The sequence below is a fragment of the Toxotes jaculatrix genome, chromosome 23 (genome assembly GCF_017976425.1).
Source record: "Toxotes jaculatrix isolate fToxJac2 chromosome 23, fToxJac2.pri, whole genome shotgun sequence".
NCBI lineage: Eukaryota > Metazoa > Chordata > Actinopteri > Toxotidae > Toxotes > Toxotes jaculatrix.
Window position 1 is genome coordinate 14,345,490 of NC_054416.1, and position 21,568 is coordinate 14,367,057.

General features: G+C 43.3%; 2 protein-coding genes across 3 annotated transcripts; both read right to left on the reverse strand.

Moving 5' to 3' along the window:
- Positions 1 to 1,489: 1,489 nt before the first annotated feature.
- On the reverse strand, positions 1,490 to 9,678 carry LOC121177079 (glycogen phosphorylase, muscle form). Its single transcript, XM_041031278.1, has 20 exons — positions 9,326 to 9,678; positions 7,925 to 8,026; positions 7,706 to 7,784; positions 7,495 to 7,598; positions 7,140 to 7,271; positions 6,853 to 6,964; positions 6,685 to 6,767; positions 6,385 to 6,528; positions 6,202 to 6,294; positions 5,711 to 5,857; positions 5,188 to 5,351; positions 4,909 to 5,023; positions 4,645 to 4,746; positions 4,400 to 4,547; positions 4,239 to 4,297; positions 3,866 to 4,007; positions 3,505 to 3,712; positions 3,281 to 3,415; positions 2,941 to 3,007; positions 1,490 to 2,714 (listed from the first exon to the last, which is right to left on the reverse strand). The coding sequence occupies exons 1-20, from the start codon at positions 9,566 to 9,568 to the stop codon at positions 2,565 to 2,567; spliced, it is 2,529 nt and encodes an 842-aa protein (XP_040887212.1). The 5' UTR covers positions 9,569 to 9,678; the 3' UTR covers positions 1,490 to 2,564.
- Positions 9,679 to 10,812: 1,134 nt separating this feature from the next.
- sf1 (splicing factor 1) lies at positions 10,813 to 21,468 on the reverse strand. 2 transcript variants are annotated; one of them, XM_041030968.1, is made up of 12 exons: positions 21,090 to 21,468; positions 20,327 to 20,458; positions 18,446 to 18,521; positions 15,151 to 15,303; positions 14,460 to 14,549; positions 14,176 to 14,359; positions 13,918 to 14,033; positions 13,706 to 13,813; positions 13,416 to 13,611; positions 13,109 to 13,331; positions 12,665 to 12,829; positions 10,813 to 12,426 (listed from the first exon to the last, which is right to left on the reverse strand). In XM_041030968.1, exons 1-12 carry the CDS (start codon positions 21,340 to 21,342, stop codon positions 12,095 to 12,097), a joined length of 2,028 nt encoding a protein of 675 aa, XP_040886902.1. In that variant the 5' UTR covers positions 21,343 to 21,468; the 3' UTR covers positions 10,813 to 12,094. The 2 variants fall into 2 exon arrangements, with proteins under 2 accessions (XP_040886902.1, XP_040886901.1); XM_041030967.1 differs by having other exon boundaries at positions 13,109 to 13,334.
- Between the last annotated feature and the right edge of the window lie 100 nt (positions 21,469 to 21,568).

Consider the following 21,568-nt stretch of genomic DNA (forward strand, 5'->3'; position numbering starts at 1 on the left):
ACATACATTTTCAATAACTGAATGAATTATTTTTCATGGAATGTTCCTAAATAAATTACAACAGAAAACAAAGCTGTATTACATGCTGATACTGCACAGGAAGTACTGTCATTAGTTTTTATTTACTGTTTCTTAACATAAACAGTTTAAGTACGTCCATTGGCTGTATATACATTAAGATATCAATGCTTCAAAGTTACATTGATAATCAATAAAGACTTTTAAATGTCCTCATATGTTACAGTGAGTTGGGGTGAATTAGAAAACCTCTAATTAAATAATTATTTCCATACTGTTTGTAAATGTTATGGAATGGGATTAAAAGTTCGACAGCGAGACGTTATTTTACAATGGAGGCTGTAAACATTGTGAGATACATACGTTTTATTATCCTTTTCTTCTCTATTGACCCGTCACTTGACTGCCCGCGAAGAGAAAAGAAAATGGCTGACGTTCGTTATGCTTTAAGCTAGTCTCGGCGTTAAAATGAATTCAGAGAAGGTTTTCAGGGAAAAATGTCTGGATAGAAAATGGCAAAGTTGTCTATCGTTGCTATGGTGGTTGCTGTGGACGTCGCCATCGCGTGAAACTGCTCAGCTGTGTGTTGTATGAATCACTGTCTTTGCGTGGTGTAGTTAAATGAGCTGTTGTATTATTTCTGCTACTTGATGTAAGTGTTTGACGAAAGAATACACATCTAATTCGTGATATCTAACCAAATACAATGTCCGTCACACAACGCGCGAGCAGAGTCGGCCATCTTGGATAGGTATCGACGGCAACACCACTTAGACAAATCATATTACAGTTGACAAAAAGGCCTCGGCTGCTTTCACGTGACTTTAAAATGGAATATTCTTACAGTTTTTGTGAACAAGTACAAGAAAAGGTCTTTTTTTAATCACTGTACGTACACCAGAATATTTTCAGCATTAAATAAAAAGCTAATCTAAAGGGGAAAAGATATTATTTACTTATTTACTATTATTTCCTCTGTACAAATAATAATAATAATGATTCTGGTCATTTTTTTCTACTCAAGAACCATAAGAGGTTTTAAGAGTAAGAAAGCAATTAAAACTAACTGTGTTTTTGATCAATTCATTGGCTGATGATACATCATTGTGAAAATGTATTACTTTTTTTTACTTTTCTTTTTTTGTGTATTTTTCCTCTAACATTATATATGTACCCCTGGTATGGACATATGTTTTGTACTTTCTGTTAATGTTCCTGTGTTCTCTAAAATGAAATAAAATAAAACAAACTCGTGTACGTCTTAGTTGACATGCACAATGAGTTTCCAACTCACACACTGTGCTCAAATTAAGCCTGTTTGTAAGAAAGAATGAGTAGTATTGGTCTTGATGATTGAACTGATCTTTATGTGTCAGATAGTTGAAAACAGATCAACTTGGTGCACGTCTTGTTGAATCCTGGTCTTCTCATTTGTGTTAATCAATACAAAAGTAAAATAAGAGGTATGAGCTGGTTGATGTGTCATTTATTGATTAAAAAAAAAAAAAAAAAGAAAAGAAAAGAAAATCACTGATCCGACAGTGACAGTGTTAGGGTCAGTGCGGTGGACAGTTCCTTCTGCAGCACCACAGGAGTCAGATGGTCATGTAGAGGAGCTGAAGCAGGACAGTATGCTGTTACAGTACATCAATCAATGAAGCTGATATCCACAGTGATATAGACCTATGTTAAACACACACAATGACGCTACAGAGAACACGCACAGCTTCCAGAGATAAATTCAGTCACTTAGGTTTTAGGCAGAGAAGGCTTTATGTTCTAACACAGGGCACTTTTAGGAACAGCAGAATGAGACAGACACAAACATGCTGAGGAGGTCACAGGTCAATACATCTGACCATCACTGATAACACACATATATAAACGGATACATTCAGCAAACACCATAAAACACGGATCAGAGCAGTTAGAATCTTTTAATATGATAACATTAATATGAATGTTAATTTGCTGTGAACGTGGAGAGGTGACGTCCTTTCTGACACCACACTGTTACAGTGCTGCTTTGAGGCTGTGGTCCAATATTAACCAACCATTTGTGTCCCGCCTCTCTTTCATGGAAGACCTGGGTTTGTTTGGAACCGAAACAGTTCTGAGATTTACTGGCATGTGTGCTGGGTTTTGGTAGCTATCAGGGCTAGATAGAAGTCTGTTGTGTGAAAACTCAAGTATGGAATTCTGGTTTAAGATACAGTTCCTAATATAGCACTCAAAACGATTTGCTGTCAAGTTTCCCATGATTCCAAGGTGAAAGTCTGATGTGTAGATACAAGGTTTTCACCCAACAGTGAGAATATGCATTGCTGGTGCACAGAGGGAAAACAAAATACAGATTTTGAATGAGCCCATTCCAACAAATGTCACTTCAAGATGTGGAAAGTGGAAAGAACAGAGGTTGTGTGGGGTTCAGTAAGGTAAAGAAATAATGCCACAGTACACACTGAAAAAGCTACAGGGTTACTCTCTGGTGGTTGGACCACACTGGTAGGCTACAACAGTGATGTGGAGGAGGCAGATGTTGTGGTTTAGCGAGGATCATCGGGAGCAGCGATCTTCTCCAGACTGGGCTCCATGCCCCAGATCTCCCTGGCATACTGGGAAATGGTGCGGTCGCTGGAGAATTTCCCACAGCCGGCGATGTTATGGATCACCTTCTTGGTCCACTCTTTGGGGTTCTGTTAACAGGGGGGAGTCACAGTGGAAAACACAATGAGCCCTGCCATATATAGTAGTACAATATAGTACCCTATAGTATAATATAACACAGTATATAGTAACAAAGTACAGTGTAGCACCATGTAGAATTGCTATAACATGGTGTTAGTATAATTTAAAATAGCATGGTAATAATTTAGTATAGTTAAGTATGGTTCCATTTGGTATTGCTCTTGATATACTGACCTTGTAGAGTGCACTGACTTTCTCCTGGCATTTCATGTAGTCTTCATAGTCTGCGAACACCTTGAATCTGCAGCACAGACATACAATTAAGACGGATGTCAGCTTGTCTTTACAAGGTAAATTCCCATGTGATCTGAAAAGGGCTGGAGTTCTTCCTCTTTATCAGAAAAACTGTAGGTGTTGATGAACCTCTCTTCATACACTACTGACACTGGTTTACTCACCTGTTTGATTTGAACAATACACTAATGACACTGCAGGACTGTGGAGATCAAAGTGGGCTATGTGTCAGCATAGAAAAAGTGCTGATTCCTCAGCATCAGCATGAGTGTGCTCCAACCTGTCATGGTGCATCAGCATGTTGACGAGGTCTTTGAAGAGGTCATGCTGGCCGGGGCTGAAGAAGCCTCCCGATATCTGATCCATCGCCTGCTTTAGCTCAGGAATATGGCTGTAGTACGACATGGCATCGTAGCTGGGGACAAAAAGACACTGGGTCTGGTAAAATGAACGTATCCCCGGAGGTCAGCGCTAGCAGTCCTGTTTCACCGTTAAGAGACTCACCCCTTCTTGTCCATAGCTTCGACATCATGCACTCTCATGCCGAAGATGAAGAGGTTCTCCTCTCCGGCCTCCTCTGCCATCTCCACGTTGGCTCCGTCCATGGTGCCAATAGTGAGGGCCCCGTTCAGCATGAACTTCATGTTCCCGGTGCCAGAGGCCTCGGTGCCTGCTGTGGATATCTGCTCGGAAAGGTCAGCTGCAGGGACGACTGCTCAGAGAGGACAATAGGGCAGATCCAGAATAATGATACTTATTCAGTATAAGATTCAGGACCATGAATGCAGCCTCAAATGTTTGAAAGACACAGCAGTTTAAAAACCTTAAAAATATAAATCTGAATAAGATTAACTGTCTACATTACCCTTCTCAGCCAAAGTGACCCGGTAGTTCTCCAGGAAGATGACCTTGAGGCGATCTCCCACCACTGGGTCGTTGTTGACGATGTCTCCAATCGATGTGATCAGCTTGATGATCATCTTGGCTGTGTGGTAACCTGGAGCCGCCTGGAAACGCAGAGGACCGTCATGTTGCCTGAGTGGCAATTTAGCTTAGCTTAGCATGAAGACTGGAAACAGCTAGGTATGGTCTGTGTGAAGTTGAAAAATAGACCTACTAATTCCACCTTTCACTTCTGGTGCGCCAGGCTAGCAGTTTTCGTGCTAAGTAAGGCAGGATGGGTAAAAAAGGCTGCGAAGCATCGTTTCCAAAATGTCAGTGTTCCTTCAGCAACTCACCTTTCCACCAATCATGATTGTCCTGGGGGTCCATGACTTGTTTGGCTCCTTCTTGATGCCTTTTCAAGACAAACATAAAGAGTTTACCTCAACTCTGAATTCATATAATTCACGTACAGTATGTTTTCTGCAAAGCTGTGAGTAAAAGAAGAAACACCCACGGTTGTACAGTGTGATGATGTGGAGGCAGTTGAGCAGCTGTCTCTTGTACTCGTGGATCCTCTTCACCTGGACATCAAACATGGAGTTGGGGTTGATCTTCACCTTGTAGTGCTCTTCAAGATGGGCGGCGAACTTCATCTTGTTCTCCTTAAAGTTGACGACAGGCAGAGCAGCGCGATTAGAAACGAACAGAGAACGACACGATAAAAATCGCTGTCGTTCTTTCCCAGTTGAAGCTTCTCACTTGTTTGACTTTGGCCACATCCCGGATGAAGGCGTCATCATCCACAAAGTCCAGAAGCTTCTTCAGCTGGTCCAGGTCGCGGATGTAGTCCTCACCAATCCTCTGGAAGGAAAAACACCTTTTATGAACTTAGGAGAGGTATGAAAAGTGAGGGTGGTGTGAAAAACTTGAATTGTTGATTTCCAGGACAGTGGATGCCCAGAGTAACCCCTCTCACTTTTCAGAACTCTATATTTCAGTCTGTATGAACAAGAGAAAACACACCTCAGCGATGACCTCAGCCAGGCCAGGGTTGCACATGACCAGCCAGCGCCTGGGCGTGATGCCGTTGGTCTTGTTCTGAAACTTCTGAGGGTCGACATCGTAGAAATCCTTGAACCTGGCGCAGGAAAGAAGCCACAATCAGGGACTTACTGAGACTTCTTTAGGGGATAATGTCTAAAGTATTAGCACAGGAAAAACCTGCCAACATCAAATTTTAAGGAAGTTTTCACTGAAACTCTCATTGAAGCCAAGTTGGAAGACGAGATGAGCTTTTCCTACACAGTGTTTTTGATGATTTCAGAGTGGATACGAGCCACCCCGTTGACAGCATGAGATCCCACGATGCACAGGTGAGCCATGTTGATTTTCTTGACATTCCCTTCCTCGATCAGTGACATTCGGCGCATACGGTCAACGTCACCAGGGTAAACCTTAGAGATACGCTGGGAGAAAAAAAAAAAAAAAGGGACCATTGTTTGTGGTTAAACTCTGAGTCCACAGATGCTTTGTTAACTGGAAACACTGCTTGAAAAACAGCTTTGGATTGGATAAACATGGTGTAGTGTTCATTCTTTCACTTCTTTTAAAAAGCACAGGTCACTTGTGAATTTACTTTTGTAGATTTATAAATGAACTAAACAGGACTTCAATACTGGCTGCGCGGAGATGAGACTGTCAAGCGTTTCCTCTCAAAATCTTAAGAGTGCTTCATTTAGGCTGAACAGAGAAAAAAAAAATCAGCTAATCAGGCTTAAAATCCTCATGAAACTAAGTATAAAAACGTATGAGACTCTCCTCGTACCTCCAGGTGCCTCCTGTTGATCTCGTAGATGATCTCCAGGTGTCGAGGCAGGAGGTTTTGGAAGAGGTCCACGGGCCAGCGCTCCAGAGCTTCAGGCAGGACGGTGTGGTTGGTGTAGGCACAGGTACGAACCACGATGTCCCAGGCCTGCAGACGGAGAGAGAGGACAGAGCCAAAGACAGGTGGGTTTAGAGATACCTGACACTATTACATTTGTGCTGAATAGGTAATGACAGGAAATGACAGCGGTGTAACATACTTTTTAATTTTTCTGCCGTTTTTCAAAAAGATTATCCTACGTGAGCGAGTTCATGTGCTCACTTCCTGTCACAGTGTGTGACTTCAGCTTTGACTGACGTGTCATTCTGCCAGGGGTTGACGAGGTACCGTGTTGTTACCGCAGCGATGATGGATGATGGATGACAAGCGCTTTGTTTTAAAGCACGCTGACGCTTGTGTATGATTGGACCGCTGGAACGATATATAAATACCTTCTCCCAAGAGAGTTTCTCCATGTCCACCAGGATCCTCATCAGCTCTGGGATGGCCAAAGCAGGATGAGTGTCATTCAGCTGGATGGCCACCTGAAGACCAAACGTCAGCGCTTCAGATTCACACATATGTAATATACTATAACATCATAATTTAATATGATAGGTTGATGGATCTCTCACCTTGTCTGGCAGGGTAGAAAGATCCATCCGCACAAACTCGGTGGAGCCAAACTTGGAGGCTTTGAATCGACGGATGATGTCTTGAAGAGTCGCGGCTACGACAAAGTACTCCTGTTTGAGACGCAACTCCTTCCCTTCAAAGAACTGAAGAACAAAGACAAAGCAGGAAGCTGCTGTAATGACTATCACACGCTGTTTATGGAAAACGGCTGGAAATACACAACATGTGGCATGTTTTCAACCTAGAAAGCTGCAAGCTGCATGCTTGGTATGTTTCCATAAAATAATGAATCCACTCACGTTGTCGTTGGGGTAAAGGACTCTGGAGATGTTCTCTGCCAGGTTCCGATCCAGCACAGCTTGGATGTAGCCGCCGACGTTAACTGTGGACCGACAGCAGTTTGAGCCACTCGTGCTTTATCTATTCACCTTCAAATTCTCCATCACTTCTCTTTCTGAAAAACTCACAGTCTTTGAGGTTGAAGTCACAGGGGGCCTTAGCAGACCACAGTCTCATGGTGTTGACAATGTTGTTTCTGTAGCCAGGGACTGGGGTGTCATAGGGAAGAGCCAGGACCACCTGGATCAAAACACAAACATAAATATGAAATACTCTGATTATTATCCCATTATTCTCATCAAGGCTGTAGTTGGCTGATTCTTGTGCAGATTTCTGTATCTTTAAATATCAGGAAGCAGCATTAGTCCCGTGCTGGTGGCGGATTTGAGTACCCCCCCCCCCCCCTCCGACTGACCTGCGTGTCGACCCACTTCACTCCCTCAGGTGTGTGTTCCACTCGCCCGTAGAAATGGACTGGACGCATGTACTCAGGGCGAGCCTTCTCCCAGGGGTTACCGTAACGCAGCCAGTCGTCGGCTTCCTCCACCTGTTGGAACACGCCACTGTGAGTTTGTCTGATGTGCTATGAAAACACGCTGCACTGTCTTGAGAGAGGGACTCATAGATCAAAGTTTAGGACGACTCTTAAGACGCTCGGCTTAAGCACCAAACCGTTTCTAGAAAGAAATCCTTGGGTTAAAAGAGGAGGGATGTTCATTCATCCAAGGCTGCAGATGAACACATCTGGTGCCTCCAGAAGATAAACAGACCTGCCAGCCGCTGACAATTTTCTGATTGAAGATGCCGAACTCGTAGCGGATGCCGTATCCGTAAGCAGCCAGACCCAGAGAGGCCATGGAGTCCAGGAAGCAAGCTGAGGAAAAAAACAGAGACAGGAGGGGGTGGGTTGAGACAAGGCCTGTCCACAGCGCTAAACGTCACTGCCCGTCAGCAACCAATCAGGCGAAAGCGAGAGCTCACCAGCCAGACGACCCAGCCCGCCGTTGCCTAGACCAGCATCTTCCTCAATGTCCTGCAGCTCCTCCATGTCCAGACCCAACTGAGGAACACATCAACAGATTCTTCATGCACCATTCCCATCCATATTAAAACATATAATTGTAGTATGAGGTTCTGGGATTCATTTGGTGAAAACTGTATCATTCCTGTGTCTTTTTCCCCCACAATCCTTTGCTTCACCTGGTACGTGGCTTCATCACAGGCGTTCTCCAAAGCCAGATTAACCATAGTGTTCTGCAGGGTCCGGCCCATGTAAAACTCCAGGGAAAGGTAGTAGACACGCTGCAGGAAAACAATGTACAGTTCTTTATATCATTACTTCTCTGTGCAAAAAAACCAGACAAATATCATCCATAGTTTCAGTTTGACAGGATGAAAAGGGTTAAAAATGAACAAAACGGAGCACTAAAACTCGCCATGTCTCAGGAGGACGCTAATAATAAAACGTACGTGCTCCATTCGGTGTCCCTTAGTGGCCTTGCAACATTATCTCTGGGCAGAAAACAACAGCTGCTGTCAGAGAGAACAACAGCAGAGCTATTACAGTATCTCTTACGCTTCCCAGAGGAGTGAATCAAACTGCGGGACCACAGTTATCTCCTCACAGCTCTGGAAGGGCAACACTCTCAAAGTCAATATTTGGCTACCAAATAATGTGGTGGTAAAACAATACTTTCTCGATACTCTCCCTGACTTTTGTACTCAGCCCTAATCTGAAAATGTATGTTTGTAAAAAAAAATGACTCACAAACAGTCACTCAAAAACACGTTCAACCTCCATCAGCCTCACACAGTGCAGCAGACTGTGCAGCAGACAGTGCGGCCTTACACTCTGGCTATGATTTATTTATTATACAGGTAATGGCCCTTTAAATTCCTGCAGTCAGCCTGAGTGCAGAGTATTTTGTAGATGTGTTGAACTGAGGTAATTACTCAGGAAAACTGGATACTGAGCTGCTTTTGTGGCCATTTTGTGATGCGCACTGTGTGGTGGTGGTGGGGCTGAATTGGGGTGGGGGGAGGGTGGGGGGGCGACATGGAATTACGTAACAGGCATTTTGACAACCAGCTGAGTCTCATTCCACACCATAACACCGGTTTGGTGAACACTTGAAGCACACACATTTTTTTAACATTCTTACACTGATGGAAAGTCACTTAGAGGAGCCGGGAATCGAACCAGCGACCTTCTCATTTGCAGACGAGCCGCTGTACCCCCTGAGCCACGGTTGACAGATCAGATCAAGGTTACCGAGGCAGGGGAAGCAGATGCACGTACACGAGCGGCGGATTATGTAACACTAACACACGGCTTTGATACAGAGGGAATGTGAGCAGCACACACACTCTGACCACACACACTCAAACTCTGTTTCAGAGCGTCGACACAAAACAGCCGGAACATTTCTATAAATGGATGTGAAGAGCAAAGCAGCAAAGCACGCGCGCATACGCGCGCACCGGGGCCATCAATTGTGATACTGCAGCATAGAGAGCCCGGCATCCCCTCCCACTGCTCCCCGGTCAGCTGTGTGTGTGTGTGTGTGTGTGCGCAGGACTGCGGCATCAGCATCAGCTTACTTTGGGGTCTTTCTCATAGTAATGCTGCTGCGTCCGGATCCAGCGGCCCACCAGGTGGTCTCGGACTGTGTTGGCCAGGGCAAAGTAGTAGTCCCGCTTGGTGGCCACATTTCGGTCCTTCACCAGGGTGAAATGGAGGTGTCGGTTGAAATTAGTTTTCAGGTCCGCAACGTTTTCCACCCCGGCCAGACCCCGGACCGAGATCTGCTTCCTCCTGTCCTGGTCTGTCAGCGGCTTGGCCATACTTACCGAAGCGTCCTCTTCCGTGTATTTTCACTGAATGTTACGCTAAATTTCTTCCCCCCCAGCGGGCTGTCCACCCTTCTTCCTACTCTCCACAGACAAGCCACTGAAATGTGTCGGACCAGCCCACTTTATATGTCACGTACAAACTGTCATCATGGACTTAATAAAAAAAAAAAACGTTTCCGGCTACTAGTTTCAAAATAAAACACAAATTTCAGTTAGCAAACTTGCCTACAGACTATTTCCTAGTGCGTCACACGCGCCACTATTATTAATTTCGGTCAACAAACAGCAGATAACTAAGTAGCATGTATTCATGTCCAAGCCGTAGCTGGTTTTAGCTTAAAAATCCGCAAAAGCTATTTGTTTTTTCGAATTTACTTGTCAATTAGCAAGACAAACGTATAGCGTAATTGGTAAACGTTGGTAATTGCTAAGCCTTTATTTTGAAATCAAAATCACTTTACTTCCGTGTTAATCTGTTGAGCTCTGAATCCTCGAGACGCACAGAAGTATAGAAAGGATGTAACTTTTTTTTTAAAAATAAACCTCCTGCAGTCGGAACCAAAAGCAGTTTGTGGTATTTTGTGGGATAAGGAGATATTTAGAGCTACAGAAGCAAAAATTCAGCGTGTCAATTGTAGTTTTGATCAAATTCAACAAGTTAAAATAGAGAAAAACAATTACAAAGAGCCAAACTATTAGAAATACAGGTACAACACTGACCTTGGTAACAGCAGTTTGATGAAGATTAAAAAAAGGGCCATCTTACTTGAGTTTTAGCAGAGTTTTCAACCAGATCTCTAAGTCTTCATCTGCAAATGGAGTTTGCTCATCATGTGAACAAAACCACACATATGTTAAATCACAAAATAAAAGCCTAACTAGCTTTCTTTTTTTTCTGGGGCTGTCAAACACATCTCATGGTCTTAGCAGACAGTTTGTTCAGTAGTCATCAAGCGACCTAAATATAGCAGTAACAGGTGGTTGTAAAATGGGGAACAAGACTGTAACATGTAAGTTCAATGACAACTGATCAAACTCTTTCTGTTGAGGACAACCATGAGATGTGATTGAAAGCTGCGGAAAACAGACCTTAGAAGATTTTTTAAAAAATTTTAAGTAAAGTTAGAAGTTCTATACACAGTGATGTAACTGATTTAAGTATTTAGCCATTAAATGCTGCACGGATAGAAGGTCACAGAAATAAAGTGTTTGTCAGGGAGATGAGCAGAAAACCTTTGTACACAAACTTTTTAATAAGTTTGCTTAAAGACATACATGTTTCTTTAAGTGCACGCTTCCTGAAGAGTTCAGCAGCAGTGGACACCGTTGACAAAAAACCTTGTTATGCAACACATTTGGATGAGGCAGCCAAAAAAGTGGCCGACACAAAGAGCCTCACATCCATGAAAGGGAGAAAGCATTCTGCACTGAACACCAAAAAAAAGGTGAAATGAAAATCAATTTAATTCTAAACCAGGCAAGATTTCAACAGCTATTCATTCAGGCTTACTGCCGTAACACAACAGACTGATCCCGGAAACAGAGTAAAATTAAAAAAAAAATTTTTTTTTCTTCTTCCATGACCTCCAGGGACAAAACCGATACTTTTGTCCTTGCATAAGCAACACAAACACTGCACACAGCATCTTATCAGAGCAGAGGGATGCAGTAAAAAAAAAAAACAAAAAACCAAAAAAAAAACATGGATATATTAGCTTCTCAGCATTCAAGTAGTAGCGGGGGGGGTCAGAAGCGAGCAGACTGCAGCACCAAACCTCCCCTCCCTTTTCACACTCAGTGTTACAACTGAGATGCAGATTAGTTTAAAAAAAAAAGGGGAAAAAAAAGATTTAAAAACCCTGGGAACTTAGCTGAGACAGTACTACAGAAAGTTTTGTTTTTTTTTTTCTGACAGAACTAAGATACACTTCACATCTCATTATTACAAAAATATTAATCTTATTCAACTCAAAGCCAAAACAGGGAAAACATGACAGGAGGAGACTTTTGAAACAGAAGGAGGTGTTTAAAATGAATCATGCAAGCTGAAGCATGACAGTTAATATTTTCAGGTCTTAACTTGGAATACTGGAGCAATGAGACTGTTCAGCACAAATTAAATTTGCAGCTGGCTATTGGAGCAGTTTATTTGGTGAACAGGTAACATGACAAAAGTTATTGTAGCACTGCAAAACACGTGGCCGAGGGCGACCGTGTTTGGATGCGCACAAGAAGATTTGAGTGAATCTAAACTTTAAAAACAGGGAAAAAAAAAAAAGAAAAAGAAAAGAAAGAACTCATTAAGTTACACAACTTTACAAATTGAACCAACACAGCTTTTCATTGTTTCAGAGATGTCTTCACAATATCAAGGATCAATAAAAAATAAAGCACTGGTTATATTTTTTCTGTGAGCACACATAGACGCTCTATATAACATCAGTCTATTGGATATCTGGTGAACAATGTGCTGCAGCGTTGAAACTCTCGTGGGAGAATGATTCTTCTGTGGCGGGGTTAATTCTGGGGTGGAGGAGGAGGTGGGGCAGGAGGCATGCCAAAGGGGGGCATGCCTGGCACTCCCATCCCCATCATGGTGACAAAGTTGGAGGGGTCCATGGGTGGTGGGGGTGGCGGTGGGGCATACATCATGCCGGTTGAGCCTGGAGGCGGTGGAGGGGGAGGAGGAGGGGCGCCAGGAGGCAAGGGGGGCTGGACTCCAGGGGGAGGCGGCACCATGGACGGGGTGCCCATTGGTGGCGGGGGCTGGGCTCCAGAGGCTGCAGGCTGCTGGGGCTGTTGCCATGGAGGCAGGGTGCCTGTGCCAGGGCTGGATGTAGTGGTGGTATCTGCGGGGGGGAGGAGGGGGGCAAATAGAGGTTAACTCCTTACTGTCATCACAATGTTCACACTGTGTATAACCTACCTACATGACCAGAAGAGACAGTATAACCATGTACAACATGTCTCTTTCTACATGTTTGTATAAAAATATATAACAGACTCGGTATGTGGCCGGAGTGGTGTTTGTAATCCATTTTACCATATGCCACACCTCGACACAGAACTTTTTTGTGTGTTGCTTACTTTGTTGCCAGGGCAGCGCTGTACTGGTTGCCATGCTGCTGGTTGGAGGTGGAGGTGGGGCCTGCTGTTGCCATGGTGGCAGGGGACCAGAAGGTGGGGGAGGCGGCTGGTTGCTCGGGGGAGGAGGCGGAGGTGGCATCATTCCCATTGGAGGTGGCAGAAGACCTATAAGGTGGGAAAAAAAATGTAAATCTAAAATATACATGATTTATAAGATACAGTGAGTTATTTTGATCGGTCCATAACACATGGGAAAGTCTGTTTTGTGGCCAATGGGAACTTGACTATCACCGGTCATGGCATATTGAAGAGCTTCTAAATGTACCTATGGATTTAGAAGGAGCTTGTGTCTCAGATGGCTATTTTGAGACTGTTCCAGGACTTGAAAGAATGGAGGCGTCTCAGTAACATAACTTCTTGGAGTAAAATCGGTTCAGCTCTTACCCATAGGGTGTCCATGAGGTCCTGGACCCTGGCCCATGGGAGGAGGAGGGGGCTGCATCCAGGGGGGAGGTAGGCCGTTGGGGTTGGGGGGTAGAGGGGGCCCTCCCATGTTGGGCATGGGGGGAGGGAAGTTGTGTGGTCCTCCATGGCCACCAGGCCCTCCATGCATGCCATGGAAGTTTCTGTTCTCGGTCGGACCAGAGCTCATCCACGGAGGCCGGTTCTGCTGTACACAAACAGTCATCAAGTCACTTCAGAAAATTCTCTATGCCAACAAAAGTATGAGACCGCGTGTGCTGAGACTCACCGGCGGTGGCTGGCTGTTGTTGGGGCCCGAGGCCCGAGGCGCTCCTCCCTGGGTGCTGGAGTGGCCGCCGCCAGATGTGGGGACCGGAGCCTCCCCCAGCTCTGCCATGAGGGACAGATACTCCTTGTCCATACGAGCCTTGTCCTGGGCCGACTGAGGAGGCTCGCCACCTGTCGCTCTGTGGGCAGCAAATGTGCTACACAAAGCAAAACAACAATAAATTAAAAAAAGCTTTACAAAAAGATTTAGAACACAACAGAACCAGATTAAAACTTTTAACTGATGATCACCTGGTGTACTTGCAGTCAGAGGAGATGTGGCCTGCTCCACCACACTTGGTACAGAGGGTGGTGTTGGTGATGCTGCGAGGCTCGGAGTTTTGCCACGGACGAAGAATCCTGGAGAGACAAAGAGGGATGGTCTTCACCGGTTCTCTGCAGCTTCAACTGAGCAATAACAGTCTTTCTCCGTCCACCATCGCTGTCTGACTCGTTTCACTGACCTGTTGTCGTCTTCCCTCAGCGTGCCGTTGAGTCTGGCGAGCTCCCTCAGCTGCATCTTTCGTAGGTCGTTCTGATCCTCGGGCGTCTCAATGCCTTGCTTCAGGATGTTGCGGATCTGCAAATTTCTTGCAATTAAAAATACTGCACATTCCCAAAGGCACGCTGCACACGTGTAGCCACAAAGCGATCAAAAACACTCAACAAAGATGGAAACGTCCAACAGCAGTACGACCATCAGCACACTGAGGGAATCTTACCTGCTCCACAGCTTTCTTGACGTTCTCCATGGTGTTGGCGGTGACCAGGGCGTGCAGGGGCTCATCTTCCCCTGGGAGCATCTGTCCATCCTTTCGGCCCACCTTCCCTTCCTTCACAGAACCTTTACCGCGGATCATGATCTTAGCACAGCACTCCTTCTCAATGTTCTTCAATGTGTTACCACTGGTAAAACAAAACAAACAAACAAAAAAAATCAGGTTAAAGTACGGGTTATAGAGTACAGAAAACATGCAAGGTGATAGTAACACTGAGTCCATCTTACCGTGGCCCGATTAGCAGACCCACAAAGTTGATTTCTGGGTATTCATCCTGAGGAATCATAACTTTGTCATTGACTCTGGTAGCTGGAGGTCTGCAAGGAATTAAGACAGGATTAGCATTTACAATGAGGAATGAACAGCTTTCCTGATTCTACTAAAAGCAACTGTGGACGTATTATTGTAATTACACCAAACAGATCTTTGTGTCAACAACCATTAGTCCTTTTTCACTGCAGGAACTCCACAACCTAGAGATTCCCATTATCTGAATTTTGTTTCCACTGTGCTGAACCGCTTTGTAGTTTGCTTCACTCTGTGATCCTCAATTATTCAATAACCTTTTTGAAAGTAATGGTTGTCCTACTCTGAGCGGATGCAGTAGTAAAACGCAATTTGTTGTGGTTGTTCTTATTGTGATGTGACTCAATTGATAACAATACACAACACTGCCAGCAACCACCACAAGTGCCCAGATTTTGTCTATTGGACTAGACATGGCTGGATCTCTTTGTAAAAATCACATTTCTAACCAGCTGTTAGAATATTCACATTTCAGACAACTACCATCATCATATTACAACTTGCATGGACAAACTGGTTGCCCAGTCACCTAGGACAGCCTTTGACAGTTAAAAATTTATTAGTTAAATTAACATAGACTGTAACCATAGACCCCAAATAAATAAATCATACTTATAGTCTGCAGGAGGCTTGAAGTCAGGGTTGAGTCCAACCATCTCAGTGATGAGGGAGTGCCGCTCCTCCTCGATCTTCTTCCGCGTGCGATACTCGCGGGTGTTCAACCTCTTGCCCTCGCTGTTGTAGATGGGCTCTGGCGAGGGAGACCTGAAAACGGCAGACAAAGGACAAGAAAGACGACATCAATACCTTTCAAGAAGCGGCGCTCGGGCCATTAACAGTTACACACACTTCCTACGGCTAACGTAGAGTTTAAGAATTTTTCAATTTTGAATCAATGGGTACCAACAGGTCTTAGGAATAACGTTAAATGTGAAAATTTGTTTTTGAAATTTGGGTTTACTGACTATGTGACTCATGGCCAGTGCAAGAGCAAACTCAAGAAAAGAAAAGGAAATTATGTAGGAACTCTGCACTGACATTTCAAAGGCTAGAGTCCATTCACTTATACAATTCAGGGTAAAAAATAAAAATAAAAAAAAGGGGGGCAACCAAAGCTGTATAGCGGTAATTAACCCAATACACTGGAGGGGCATCAACCACACAGAACAAAAAAATAAGAAGAATAAAAAAACAAATAAGTGGCCATAACTAAACCTGCATACAGGATTGTTGGCCTACAAGAAAGGAAAGTTGGTGGTGAGGAAAAAAAAGAAACCAAAGCAAAATTCGCAATCCTAAGCAGAAACGCTGGCTTTGAGAGTTGCTTGGTGTTGACGTGGCGGAAGAGGTCCGTGCCTCCCCTTGGATGCTGAAAACCTGTGTTGCTGCGTTAAGGAGGCTCTGTGCTTGAAAAAGGGTTAGGCTGATGTGGGGTAATTTGGGTTAGAGAAAAGGAATTAAGATTAGATATCCACCTTTTCCTACGCTCTCCCATCTGAGAGCCACATTTCTGTCCATGTGAGGTGAAGAGTGAGGGAACAAAAAAAAAAATTTTTTTTTTTTTCCTTTTATGCTTCAAACTTCCAACGCTGACAACCTGAAACACTCCCAGTTGGTTCTGTGACATTAGTTTGGGGAGTGATTTATAAGAGTGCTGCAGCTCTGCAATCAACTTTTTGCTTGCTGTGGAAATGTCTGATTATGGTGAGAAACTCTATACAGTGTACAGACGACAGGGACTCTAGCTAACAAAGGTCAACTTCAACACACTCTTGAGAGCAAGCCGCTTCCTGCGGGAACAGATGCTTATGGAAACTATGTTATGAGCTGGCCACTGCATTTGCAGAACACATAAAACTTGCGCAGTTTTCTTCCAGACATCAAGAGTCCAGAGGAAAAACTGGCACAACCCCCCCCCACGCCGCCAACCCCTTTCACCCTGGGTGGAAATGTTTTAGGCCACATTATGGGAAAACCAGAGATCACCAAAGGGAAATCAACTGTTAGGTCTAAGACAAAACCTATTAATCACTGGCATATTGTGATGTAGGCTACATATCATGAGCTCAATCATCACTGTCCAGGCAACATCAATGGATGAGCGTGAATCTTTGGTTACCAATTAACTTTTCTAAAAGAGCCAATTTATCTAAACTATTTCCTCAATATTTAATTGACTTCAATAGGACTGTTAACAAAATAATTTACATAGAGTTAAGCTGTATTGACCCAAACCTGTTCCAGAGGAAAATCTTAATACATTTAAGCATCATATTCATAGATTCACACAGCACTCTACATCAGACACAGACAAGCAGTGGGTGAAACCATGGTGCATAAATACTAGGAGGCTAAATCTGAAACAGCTCCACTGAACTGTAAAGTAAAATGACAAATAATCCAATATAAATGTGCAAATATTAAAGATAGATTTCATGGCTATGGCAGTGGCTTGCTTATTATTTGTCTTGGCTGAAATGCATCTAAACTCAACATACACTGACCAGTTTACAGTGGGTTGCCCAAGCATTCGCATCCTCCTAATCCTTTTCTCTATCTCTTACTATATTAAAATATTTAATATTTGCCTTTTATTTATCTTTTAAATTTTTACCCAAGACAAAATCTGTTTTCCACAGAGATATTACAAACCTGTAAACCTTATTTTGTTTGACAAAAATAAATCAAATAAAAATAGCTACTTGCTAGCTTTTGGGAGCTTTCAACCGCATCTCACGGTCGTTCGGTGAGATGCGGTTGACGCTCTGTGCAAACTTCCTCCTCTGAGGAAGACCATGAGATTTTACTGAAAGCTTCAAAAAGTCAGAAAATAGACCCTTGATGAAGTTTTTTTTCTTGGTCAAACTACTATTCTCACAGTCAAGGAGAAACTTGTTTAATTGCATACAACTATTTAATCAAATATTTCTGCTCATATAAGCTGAAAGCTATTCAAGCTAACAATTTAATAGCCAATGCTAATTCCATCTTTCCGTTTAACAAGTTGCATTTTGTCCTATTGCCTTGGGTAAAAATACACTTTGTTGTCAGTTTATTAGGAACACCTAGGTAAACATAGCGACAAATACTCCCTCATGAAGGCTTCAGTGTGTATGATAAGTGGTGTTGTTGAACTGTGTTGTGTTACGTTGAGAGGTGTTCCCATTATTTTGTCCACCCAGTTCAAATCAATGAGTGCAGGCTAAAAAACATAGACACCTGTTTCAATGTAATACAGTTCAACAACAGCACATAGCGCAGCCTCCAAAATGGGCAGTTAAATCAGCACCTCTTTAACACAGACCTGATCATTAAAACCTTCCTGAAGAAGGATTTATTGTATATTACAGGGCTGTTGTATTAGTTTTAACCAGGTGTTCCTGATAAACTCATAACTTAATATTTATATGTGTATATCCAATATTTAATGTAGTATTAAAAAAAAGTCTAAAAACGGCTAATGATGCTAATTTTTGCGCTGCGCTGTTTCAAATTAGTCATCATCCTGTCCTGATTTTAATACCTATCCTAACTTAATTAAAATTATTTTTATGGTCCCTCTATTACCATTACCAATTCACAACAACCCAAGATGAGAATAAAGCCCCCTAAAGCTACCAGTGCCAGTAAACGTACAGCCATGTCCGTGTACTGGTGATGGAATGATTAGCAGACTGAGATCTTCACTAATGTAGATCAACTCTCCCCTGTCACTGGGACTCAACTATTTAAACACTGCCGTTCAATTAGGAGATAGCTAACTAAAGTCTACATCTGCTTATTGATAGACAATCTGAGATTTAGGGCTAACAACCACATATATAATGAAAATCAACATTTGTCTTCCAAAAAAAAGTCAAGAAGGTAGAGAAAATGTTACTGTTCGTGGGTTTAATCTTTTTCCGACCTGTCCTCAGGGTTAACAGGGATTCCCAGGTCTCCTGTACGCAGTTTACGAGTCAGGTCTTCGATCTGCAGTTGGACTGGAAGAATTCAGGTTAGGAAAGAAAAACAAGGATGGAGAGAAATGTGGTTACCACAACAACATCAGAGAGACAACGCTCTGCACATTAGAGCACTGTCTCATTCATTACTAAGGTAAAAACACATGGTGAGTCTGTTAAATAAAAACAAACAAAAACAAAGGGAGATCACATGAACGTCTAGTAAGACTCTAAAGCATGAAACCACTTATGCATTTCTGAGGACATCAGAAGCAGACATTACCAATATGAATATGTTCTAGAGGTCATTTACATTAGGACTAACTTTTTCTCAGACAATGATTAAATATGGCAACATGTCAGTAAATGACTAGACCGTGATTCCTAAAAATGCCTGCCACACCGTTAATATTTCAAACCCGAGCTGTGGTCTTCTGTCATGAAGACAGGGCTTCACATACTGTAGCGTATTGTGTTTAAAGGCAGTGGCATTTTAAGGACACAGCTGGTCTAAAAGGAAAAAATAAATAAATAAAAAATACTGATTGGTCTATTTGTTTCGCAGGTTTCAATAACAAAACAGGTGATGACAGTCACTCTTGTCCCTCCACAGATCTAACACTGAGGGGCTGCAGTGACAAAGAAACAATTCTTCCATTTAGAAGGCAATGAAAAAATAAATCAATCAGTCATCTCATGCACATTATGAAAGTTGTAATGAAACCCACCCTCCCACCCCATAAAAAAACACAGAGATTCACTGATCACTGAAACGGTTACTCTGGATTAGAGAGATGAATTCAGGGCCTGTGAATTGTAGCTCACAGCAATTTCATCTTAAAATGCTTCCCTTGGATTGTTTAGGGGGGGGGGTCGACTAAATGAGCAAAGGAAATGATACGTGTGACAAGGGAAGGTGGGCACAAATGAATGTTTACATACCACAGAGGAACAACCATTACCAATGAGTGAAAACAACATCAATAACAATGTCAGTTATTGACAGGAAGGACTTATGTGCTTCAGAACACCCAGATGAAGGCCTGTGAGGGTGCTACACTGCTGCTGAGAGGCATTTGTGGTTAAAAACAGTAGGTTTCATGTGATCATTCAATTCTTGTTGCTGTTTTTTTTTTTTTTTAAACAGGCCAAACTAAGAGCACATTAACAGTGATCAAGTGTTTCCCAATTTTGTAATCCCCACTACTAAACCAACTTGAGGAACAATTTAGCTGGATTGACCTGATGTTAGGACATTATGAGTAACGTCTCCATGCACAGGAACATTACTGATGATGTGTAAGGGAGGGGGACAGGCAAGACGGTGAACAGTGACCTGCAGCTCAGGACAGATATCAGCAAGCAGTGGTGTTTAATCATCTATCTCCTCTTGCTAATGGGTGCCCAATGGTATGCAAACTGGAGGACCACAGAAACACTTGCCACAGCGGAACCACTTTACCTCCATTAAAGAGAAATGACTGTAATTAACACCTTACATCAACACGTTATCATCACTGCTCATCAGGAATTACTGCTTCGTCTCAACAGATGGAGCAAAATTAAGACATTTTTGCATTTTGTGCAACACAGTAACATTACTGTGGAATAGATAGGAAATGTGATTCAAAGTTTTTTAGTTATCAGTGCATCTTGTGGGTGCCTTTAGAGAGCTCTAGCTGTTGGGAATTCAGCAAAAAGTGCATAAGTGTAACATTAATACTGGTAAGCATCATGTCAGAAGACTAGAATTTCAAACAGATGTAAATGATGAGACATATAAACAAAAGTGCATAATTAACATGGTAACCCGTATTAACAAGGGATAATTATTAAGCATTTACCTATATAGGCTCTTTCTTGATCCCGGGTCAATCCAGGAGGAATGACAGTGGGCATGCCCGGTATGACTGTCTTCTGATCAGGCGTCTCGCTGCTCCAACGACTCTTCTTCCTCTGTTTCTTCTGACCGAAATCTACGGAGAGAAACAAGGTGTGTTATGCACGTTGGCTTTGTTACCTTACCTTACCTCACAGGACCAACGTCAATTAAAGCGCAGCTCAAAACGACCTTACTTATCAATGAAGATAACAGGGAACTTAGTAATGACCCCACAAGTAACCAGAAGAAACTAGGCTGCACACAGGAGTCTTCAAATGTGGCATAGTTAACCAGAAACTGAGGGGAACTTGTCGAAAAGACAATCTGTTTACCAAGCCCTTGACACGGATTGAGTTTGATATGACGGAGGAACGGCACGCAGCAAGCTATCGTTACGGTTGCACTGGCTGCTACTTCGCGTCACATGTAGATTTCGCTATTGATATTGCGTTTACAACGTCCATAAGCCGTTCAACTTAATATACTCAAATTTTAACATTGAAAAGGGACAACCCCGACACATGCGTACGTAAGTGTAGCGTTAGCTAGTCACAAACATTAATCTGCTAATCGACGTTAGCGGGGCTGTCTCCATTTCATGCTAGGCCAGAGCTTGATGTAGGGCCTTTAAAGGTAACCGACGTTAGTTAGCCACATTAGCTGGCTAGCGTTCACTCTTGCCGCATCAAGCGCTCGTGACGTTAGCGAGTGTCCGGTTTACTTACCTGGTTTGGCTAGTCCGGCCCCCGCAGCTGGTTGTTGTTGAGCCTGAGCCGAAAAACTCGTCCCCGGATTAAACTGTGGAAAAGATGTGTTTGGCATAGAAGGCTGGAAACCTTGTAGCGAAGGAAAGGATGCGGGCGGCACTGGTGTCGGCATCAGCCCGTTCCCCGCACCAGGCCCGGCGTCAAATCCTCGTTTAGCGCCAATACTTGGGTGCAACTTCCCTAATGGAGTTGCATTTGCTCCCGTGGCCATTTTTGGTGTACTCAAATGACCTAGTCTCTATCAAACGTCAGTCGACTCAAGTATAAATTGGTTTGAACTGAGAGTATATCCAACAAACTGAAGCACGCAAAACACTTCTCACAATACTTCAATCAAAATGGCGCCCAACAGAAAACGACAAAGGATGATCCTACCGAGGTGGGATGAGCCGCTGTAGAATAAAGCACTCCTATTGGCCGGACGAAGCCGCCCCTTA